Here is a 9,467-nt window from a genome sequence, read left to right on the forward strand (position 1 = left end):
TTTATTGTAAACTTAAATTCAAATTTGATTTTTATATTTTGAGTCAGTTGTGATTTTATTCATCTTATTTTGAATTTATAAAATATATCATTAAATTTCTATAAAATATTTTCAGATAGGTTGAGGCTATTTATGCTACAATACTTTTAGTTGATTAATGAGTTGTTAATTCACATAGTGATGTGATCGACAATGTATATGTAAATTAAAGCTTTTATTTTTGACATGATATAGAGTTTAAAGAAAATCTTACAACTTACCTACATAAAACCCTAAAAGAAATATAAAATTTACAATATTTGTGAGGCAAGATTTACAAAGAGACTCTAGACTAGGAAAATACAAATGGTATAGTGTTTGCTATAATATTAAATATCGGTAAAATATGAAATGAATTAAATAACATAAGTAATATAAGATTTTTTTTTAAAGAAGTTAGACACTTTAAATAGAATATATATTTTTAAATTTGACGTTAAGGGCGAAGAGTATTATTAAAAAAGAAAAGGAACAATACAAAGGAGAAATAAGAAATAATCAAAGGAATACCATTGCTTCTTTCAAAAATTTGGAGGTTCAAATGGGTCAGATAACACAACAAATAGTCATTCCTCAAGTACAATAAAACTGGTGTTTGCAAGCTTGATTTTAAAAATTTTCGTCTACTGATTTGACGCACATCTGACGACTAACTCAACCGGATCGCCTGTAATTCCAAGAAAATTATTTCGACTGATATTCTAGGCACTATGCGGTATGGAATGCATGTTATGATATGTATGGATGCAATAGCTATGATGGATATGTTGAATCGGCGATTCAGGGTCAAAATCAGAGTGTAACAGTTGCCCCTATTTAGGTATCTTCAACCAGATTATATGCAGCAGGACACTCTTCATATGATCACGGTGGGAGATAGTTAAATACTAAGAATACCCGGATTTTGATTCTGAAATGGAAATGCTATGATGTGATATGCATGGGTGAAAGACTTTTGCTTCTGAACTTATCTGTTAGGGACATAGTGAATCCTTAACAAGAGATGTCATTCCAGACAAAACAATCTGTGGGGAATACTGATGGCCCACAGAGAAACAGACAAATAGGGTAAAACAACTCGCTAGGGATAACAATCATGTTGGAGAGTCAGACACACACTGGGGAGTACTCAAAGTGAAAGTTGATATATGACACTTTGAATACAAGAGATTCCGTCAGTAAGTTCGCACATGACTTACTAACAACTCGAATATATATTATTTTTTTTAGAAAATTCCCACAACAAGTTCATAAATGGTCTGACAACACTGGAATAATCAAAGAAAAAAGGTCTTAAAAACAGGTTCAAACATGACCTGGTAATACTGGAATAAAAAGTTCAGCAACGGGTTCATACATGACCTGACAATGCTGGGGAATGTCAAGGAGTTCTGACAGTAAGTCCAAACGTGACCTGACGACATTTGAAAGTTCAAAGAGAGTATATCAATAGGTTCATACATGACTTAATGACAACTTGAAACATTCTTGACAAATCCGGATATTTCTCACAAGACAATCGTCCGATCAAAAATTTCGGAAAATACTGTCACTGAAAAAGTCAAAACGATAGCTTTCTAGGAAGCACCGGGGTCAAAAAGGACAGAAAACTCTCTTTAGGTGCCAACAATAATTGGACTTATACCATAAACGTAGATCACCACCATCCTTAGACGAATTAGTTCCAGTTACCACTGGACTTCAAGGGTGCTGGTGACAACCAAACGTAAAGATACCCTTTACAAGATGGATTTAACAGATGTTGGTGACAACCTAACTTTAAAAGGATACCAGTTACAACTAGATTTGACAGATGCTGGTGACAACCATACTTTAAAAGGATATCAGTTACAACTGGATTTGACAGATGTTGGTGACAACCTAAATTTAAAAGGATACCAGTTACAAGTGGATTTGACAGATGCTGGTGACAACCAGACTTTAAAAGGATACCAGTTACAACTGGATTTAACAGATGCTGGTGACAACCAGACTTTAAAAGGATACCAGTTACAACTGGATTTGACAGATGCTGGTGACAACCAGACTTTAAAAGGATACCAGTTACAACTGGATTTGACAGATGCTGGTGACAACCAGACTTTAAAAGGATACTAGTTACAACTTGATTTGACAGATGCTGGTGACAACCAGACTTTAAAAGGATACCAGTTACAACTGGATTTGAAAGATGCTAGTGACAACCAGACTTTAAAAGGATATCAGTTACAACTAGATTTGACAGATGCTGGTGACAACCAGACTTTAAAATGATACCAGTTACAACTGGATTTTAAAATTTGAGCGCCAGTTACAACTGGACTCAACAGGTAATGCCAAATAACAATTGGACTTGCAAACAAATGTTGGTTACAACCATACTTACAGGTACCAATTACCATTGGATTTTGAAACCAAGATGCTAGTTACAACCAGACTTGAGAGGTAATGCCAATAAAAATTGGACTCGTAAACAATACTGGTTACAACCAGGCCTTTTTTTAAAAAGATACCAGTTACAACTGGACTTGACAGGTAATGCCAATAACAGTTGGACTTATTAACAAATACTGGTTACAACCAGATTTTAATGTTATTATTTTATATTTTTTATTCCACTTTTATCTAATTTGATTTTTAATAATAAATGATAAAGTTTTATTCAAATATGATGGGTTTTATTGTTATTTGGTTATGTATTAATGAAACACAAAGTTTTATTCAAATATGATGAGATCGTCAGAGTCTTCAGCTAAGTAACAAAACTTCAGAAAATCTTCAGCTAGAACCTTGACAGCATCTGGCTTGACATCTTCAGAGTCTTCATCTAAGTAACAAAACTTCAGAAGCTTGTCATTCTTCAGAAGTTTGATGATCAGAGTCACGTCCAAAAACATAAGCGAAGAGAACATTGTAGCAACAACACAACGTCTTTCCAAAACTTATTAAGAGTGAATCAACACAGAAGCAGAAAGAATATGGTAGCAACAACATAGCGTTTTTCAGAACTTCTCATGAGTGAATCACATAATAGGAATTCAGAATAAATGTTCAGAAAAAATACTATACCTAAAAAAATTTATAAACTTGGTGGACCACAAAAAGAAAGGTCCAGGAAAAAAAGGAAAAATAAAAGAGCCCGGGAAGTTGAAAACCCCTAGGGTCAACTTAGGAAAAAATGGGATATCCCGATAGACTGAAAACCCCAAAGGACGGTCTAAGAAAAAGTTAGGGATTCAAAAGGTAGCAGATTGTGGCAAGTGAAGGATCTGTACATTTATTGCAATCCTAGATACCCCGAATGGGAAGAATCGACCTAGTCACTCGCCTCAGGGGTGAAGGTGCAAAGGACAATCAAAGATTATAGAGATTATAGCGGTGTCGAAACCCGGTGGAAATCTGAATTTTCTCATTGCCATTTGTATATATTTCATATTCTTTTCGCGATCCCCTCTTTTAGTAATCGTTTCCACATGTAAACCACCCTATTACGATTCCATTATTTATAATCAATAAAGATTTCTTTCACCATATGTGCTTATCCTTTTACTTTTCAGCTTGTTTGCAAAAGTGTGACTTTTATTGGTTAATAAACATATTGGAATTTTTGGATAAAAATAATTTCGTAAAACAAGAACTTACTCTTTTCTTAAGAAGCACTTAAAGGATAACCACAATTTCTGAACGGTACAGTCGAGGCTTGAAACATACCTGTCATACCCCAATTTTGTCCGGACATATTTAAATTTTCATAGAATTATTATTATTTATTTATTTTTGCATCATATGCATAACAAATCATACATTCCAAGTTCATACCAAATTCCTTCATTTACAAAGATCTCATGCAATTAGCTATTAGGTTACATTCCATTGTTTATTACATGAAAAGCTATAAAATTCAGAAATGATAATGAGGTGTTAACTTTTGTCAACCGTGGACCTTTTGGTCAACCCTTTAGCTAAAAAAACAAAACAACAAACATTTTAGTCATTTTCATGTTCCTTTTCAAATCTTTTTAAACCATAAGCATTCATTGTTTTTTTGAAGCTGGATCATTACAGTATTAATCCAATATTTCTTACACTTCCATACACAAGGTAATACAAACCATGTTCATTTCAAAAGCCAAAAAGCCAAAACTGTATTACATAAATTATTATAACCAAAACACATAAACCTTGTCCATTCTCATTACAACCAAAAAACAACTCACATGCTGACGTACACCATACAATGACCAAAGCACATGACCTAAGCATCAGTACAACATATACAAAACCATGCCTCAAATTCATAACAGGCCTATGCAATCCAATTGGCAAAGGAAAGGCAACTGCTTCAGGAAGCCAACCTATTGAGAAAAGTAATCAAAACACACAAATGATGCAGGAGCAAGCTTTATGTTTTGGATCTGGTTTAGACCCAAGCGAACCACCCAAGCCACCAGGTTCTGCTCATCCTTCTAATAATTGCCAATTGCAGCAGAAGCTACATTCTGGATCAACCAGGTCTTCATTGAAGCAACATAAGCCATTGGCAACTTCTTATGACAGTAACATACAAGTTCCAGTTTCACCGGTTATTTAAGGTCATATAGCTACACCAACACAGCCTGCTGCTGTTGCTCCCAACCATCACCAACTGCAGGTGCAATCTCAGACACAGTCTAAGCAAATTAATCAAACGAAACCAAATATTCAGACGACATTGCAACATAACTGTCAGGGGCATTCTGAGTCATTAAGCACATCTCAACCTGATTCACTTAAAATTGATCAACAGCCTGGAAATAGTGCTTCTCAAGTCAGTACAAGTAGCTCAAATGCTTCAAGGTTCTATGCCTTCAGCTAGGGTGTTAGCAACTGCTCATACCGCTTCTTCTCGTTGGAAATCATCAGAACCTCTACTTGGTTCCTCACATGCCCGATCTGGATTATTCAGGTGAGCTTTGTGGAGGGCACATTTTTGAAAACACAGCTGAAACAGAGTCGTAGGCTGATAATCAAGGGCAGGATCCGTGACGGTCGTCGGCTAACTTGCTTTTTTCCTGCACATAACTCCTGGCCACAGTGGCATCATCATTAACCGATGTCTCCTAAACAATAATCTTTGCTGCAACCAAAACCCTGCAAAGTACCAAGCAATAACACAAATTCATGCTACAAAGGTACATGGATTCAGAAGGTACAAGAACGTTTAGGTTGTGCAGTTTTAAATAAATACCTCTGACTCATCCAAATAGCAGACGAAATTGCTTCAACTTAATGGGGGCCTTGCCTGCAAGTTATCCGAAGAACAGGAATGCATAATAAGTTCACTCTTCTCAAATACCACTTTCAAAAATAAACTTAAGCTTGCAAGAGGAGATCCATTCAATACTGTTGAACCTACAAACTAATTTCACAACTACAACCTGTCAAAAAAATGAAGTGATGATGATGCCAGAATTGTAACCTGCAAAACGCAAAGCTCCACATTAATATGACAGCAACTGGAAACCGGTCAAGCAATTAGAAGAAGTGATTAAATTTAAAATCAGACCAGTTAAAGTCATAAACACCCTGTGATACCTAATCTTCATCGACCATGTACTTGCATCCATGACAGCATCCTGGAATGGTCTCCTTATCCATCCTACGTATGCATTAGGCCAGCACGAATTGCGTAGCATCATAGCATCCTGTTACAAACATAACCAAAAGGAATGTTTCACAGGGAACCAAGCATGTCATCACAAGAGTTTAACTGAAATCGTCGGTAAGAGGATATAAGAGGAAGCACCGTTACTCTGCAAAAAAATCCAAAATCGTATAAAACTTCAGAATTTCTAAGCTAGCTGAGATTTCACATTGAATCTCAATAAGCTTGAGCTAAAAGCCACTACCCTAACAGTAATAGGACAGCGGTAATCACACAGATAGAGGAACGTGGAGTAGACGAAGAAGACTCATAAAAGCAGGAGGAACGAGTAAACACATACCTAGTCGCTCACTTCTGAAACATATCGACTTGGTAGTTTTCTCGCCTTTTTCATTACTTCGTATTTGAATTTTCGAATGTATCTGTAACTGTTTCTTTCCATGCGAGATTTGTTTGTGTTGAGGGTGATCCATGGTGATTGTTTTTCGTTTGGCATTTGGGGGGTTTCGTTCGCGATTAGGGTTTGGGAACTCGGCAAGGTAGAGGCTGAGCGTTTTCGAGAGAGAGAAGTTTAAGAAGAAGATAGATGCTTTGGTCTGCAAAATCATGCGTTCCTTTTGTCTTAAATTTGAGAGATGGTCATTAATGCATTTTTCTTTCCCACTGTCCAACGCTTGCTGCCGTTTCATCTCTCCATCAGCACCAATAATTGATTTCTTTGGTAGCCACTTTTTTTTCTTCATACGGCTGTTGGATTTTTTTTTAGGATCCAACTCAGGTTCCCTAGTGGGAAAATTTTACCCTATACCCTTACAATTGTACCCATACCCCTACATTAAATTTTTTTTGACCAAAATACCCTCATATAAATAGGGTACATTTTCCCTTTCAAATTTTTTTTACCATTTTCGTTGAAGACTTTCGGAGAAGACAAATTTTTGGCATTTTTGCACTGTATACCGGAACACTTAAGAGTAAGTCTTCCGGTTTGGATATTTGTACACCGGAACACTTCTCTAAAGAGTTCCGGTTTGTTGTCTTTAATGGACACTGAACCGGAACTCTTTTAGAAAGTCTTCCGGTTTGTATACATGTATACCGGAACACTTTCTTCAAGACTTCCGGTTTGGTTGATGTATACCGGAACTCTTCAAGAAAGTGTTCCGGAAGGCTTTTTGTTTTTTTTGCTAACCGGAACTCTTCTTGGAAGTGTTCCGGTACGTTTTTTTTTTTTTTTTTTAATTTTAATTATTTTTTTTAACATTATTTTTGCAGTGGTTCGAAGAAGAGGTGCAGATGGCCGGATTCCAGTCCGCACGTTAGACCGGGGTGCATCTTCATCTGCAGCTACAGCTGAGCCGACTGGATATCCAGGAGGGCCGTACGATACATCTCTTTTGGTGAAGTACGAGCATCATGTTGCTCGACATATATGGTTCGGTGAGGTAAGTAAACGGGCTATATTTGAAAATGAATAATAGTTGAATATTTTATAATTTGTTTTCTAATATGTGTTTTAATTGTTTTTAGGAAAGAGGACCAAAGAAAGAGTTGAAGGTTGCCGGACATGGACTGAAGTTGACTTCTAGGGTTCCATTGGCTCTTCCACCACAAATGGAGAGTTGGGTATCTAGATCCGGTTTAGCTTCACTGCAGAGAACGAGTCTGAACAAGATAGACACAAATCTTGTCTCTGCATTTATGGAAAGATGGCATCTAGAGACATCTTCATTTCACATGCCGTTTGGTGAAATGAGCATTACTTTAGATGATGTCGCATGTCTACTTCACTTGCCCATTAGGGGTATCTTTTGGAGTCCTCAGGATGTGACTGAAGAGCTAGCTGTTGAACTTGCTGTTGACTACCTAGGAGTGTCACAGGGTCAGGCACAGTCACATGTTCGGAGCTGCAGGGGGTCGTATTACAAGTTGGAGTGGTTATATGATATATTCGTACATCATAGGGCTGCTTCCAGCTGGGCATATGCGACTAGAGCATATCTATTGATGTTGGTGGGTTCCACCATATTTGCTGATAAGACCTTTACACTTGTAGAGGCACGATACCTCCTCCTGTTTAGGGACTTGGATGGATGTTCAGGATATAGTTGGGGAGCAGCTGCACTAGTTACCCTCTACCGATATCTTGGAGATGCGTCCATGTACAGTTGCAAACAGCTAGGTGGATATCCTACTCTCCTACAGGTATATAATTTAATTTTGTTAATTAAGTGTTGGATTCATTTTATAAAATATTGTAACTTAATTTGTTTTATTTATTATGTTTTTATTTTGTAACAGTGTTGGATTCACGAGTCTTTTCCAACTGTTGGAAAAAGAGGGGAGAATTGGAATCCTGCTGGAAACTGTGGTCTTCCCCGAGCGATGAGATGGTCGTATAGACAGGGAGTCCTGAAGGTCGATGATTTACGACCTATTTTGGACGAGCTGACACCTACCGACGTCATCTGGCGACCATTTGAGGATCATAGAGCATGGCGTGTATTTGATGAGATATGTCTTTACAGGGGCTGTTTGAAGTGGGGTGAAACAGTTGTTCCATACTTGCCTGATAGATGTTTACGTCAGTTCGGGTATAGGCAGTATGTTCCATCCCCACCTCTGGACTGTATGATGGCGACGGATATTGATGTTGATTGGATCAGTTACCATCAGAGTGTTGTCGATGTGATCGGTTCATCTTCCGTGGCCACCACTCCATCTGAGGTAGAAGACGGTTATCTGGAGTGGTATTATCGTGTTTCCCATCCATGGTTGGTCCCTCCCCATCTGTATACTGTTTCCTAACATCTGCTTTAACTTCCAATGAGCAGATTCAACCCTAAAAATATCAGATATAAAAAATACCATTAGATATTGAAAATATCAAATATTAAAAATATCAGATATTCAAAATAACACATAAAAAAAACATAAAAATAATATCAGATATAAAAATAACACATACAAAATTATAAGACGTACCGATTAGTCGTTGTGTTACCCAAATGTAGGACTCGATTAATCCATGCTCCAACAAATCTATGCCTATGTGGAGTCAACCATGTGTCTTTCACATAATTAATAAATCCACTATAATCAACACATGCTTGCTCAAGTTGATGCAACCGCTGACCATACTCAACCTCATCACTAGCCCAGACAACTTCCATCCATAATGTGTCTATCGTCTTTTGCAGGTCATTCACCACATGTTGTTTGCATTTGGCACCAACGTTTTTGTTAATGTGAAATCTACATAGCAAATTAATCGAGTTGGGAAACACAACTTCAATTGCTTTCATCAAATCAAGATCTCTATCTGTCAAAATCACTTGTGGACACATGTCTTTCTTCACAAACAACTCTTTTAATTTCTCCAGTACCCGGCAAAAATTCTCTGTTTGCTCAGACTCCATATACGCAAATCCAACAGCAAAAGTCAACTCAGTTGATGTCATGCCAACAATTTCAAACAAAGGTTGTCTATATTTGTTTGTCTTGTAGGTGCTATCCATAACTAACACAATCAGAAATATATTCAACAACTTAACTGAATCAGGATGTGCCCAAAATATCTCTCTCACCACTTCCGAGTCATCCTGTTTTCTACTCCAATACACATATCCTGCATCCTCAATAAGCTTAAACAAATGTTGTATCTCACTCCTTGGACCTCTTATCTCTTTTTCTATCACACTCTTATGCTTGTATACTTGTGTAATCCGAGTGACATTCTCAGGAAACTTGTCTTGCAAGGAAAGCAAAATGTTTTTAGGTGCTA

General features: G+C 37.1%; 1 protein-coding gene and 1 long non-coding RNA gene across 3 annotated transcripts; one reads left to right on the forward strand and one right to left on the reverse strand.

Moving 5' to 3' along the window:
- Positions 1-4,141: 4,141 nt before the first annotated feature.
- On the reverse strand, positions 4,142-6,467 carry LOC127105595 (uncharacterized). Of its 2 annotated transcripts, none has more exons than XR_007795052.1 (4): positions 6,024-6,467; positions 5,585-5,831; positions 5,267-5,497; positions 4,142-5,169 (listed from the first exon to the last, which is right to left on the reverse strand). It is a non-coding gene; the product is annotated as an uncharacterized LOC127105595 (long non-coding RNA). The 2 variants fall into 2 exon arrangements; XR_007795051.1 differs by having other exon boundaries at positions 5,614-5,831; positions 6,024-6,466.
- Positions 6,468-7,041: 574 nt separating this feature from the next.
- LOC127102035 (protein MAIN-LIKE 1) lies at positions 7,042-8,529 on the forward strand. Its single transcript, XM_051039455.1, has 5 exons — positions 7,042-7,128; positions 7,214-7,888; positions 7,985-8,283; positions 8,350-8,410; positions 8,518-8,529. Exons 2-5 carry the CDS (start codon positions 7,298-7,300, stop codon positions 8,527-8,529), a joined length of 963 nt encoding a protein of 320 aa, XP_050895412.1. The 5' UTR covers positions 7,042-7,128; positions 7,214-7,297.
- Positions 8,530-9,467: the final 938 nt, after the last annotated feature.

The sequence above is a fragment of the Lathyrus oleraceus genome, chromosome 7, assembly GCF_024323335.1.
Source record: "Lathyrus oleraceus cultivar Zhongwan6 chromosome 7, CAAS_Psat_ZW6_1.0, whole genome shotgun sequence".
In the NCBI taxonomy this organism is placed as follows: domain Eukaryota; kingdom Viridiplantae; phylum Streptophyta; class Magnoliopsida; order Fabales; family Fabaceae; genus Lathyrus; species Lathyrus oleraceus.

Coding starts and splice junctions, on each gene's coding strand:
- LOC127102035 (XM_051039455.1), top strand. CDS start 7,298: ATGGAGAGTTGGGTATCTAGATCCGGTTTAGCTTCACTGCAGAGAACG. Junction 7,889..7,984: donor GATATCCTACTCTCCTACAG/GTATATAATTTA, acceptor ATTTTGTAACAG/TGTTGGATTCACGAGTCTTT. Junction 8,284..8,349: donor TTACGTCAGTTCGGGTATAG/GCAGTATGTTCC, acceptor TGATTGGATCAG/TTACCATCAGAGTGTTGTCG.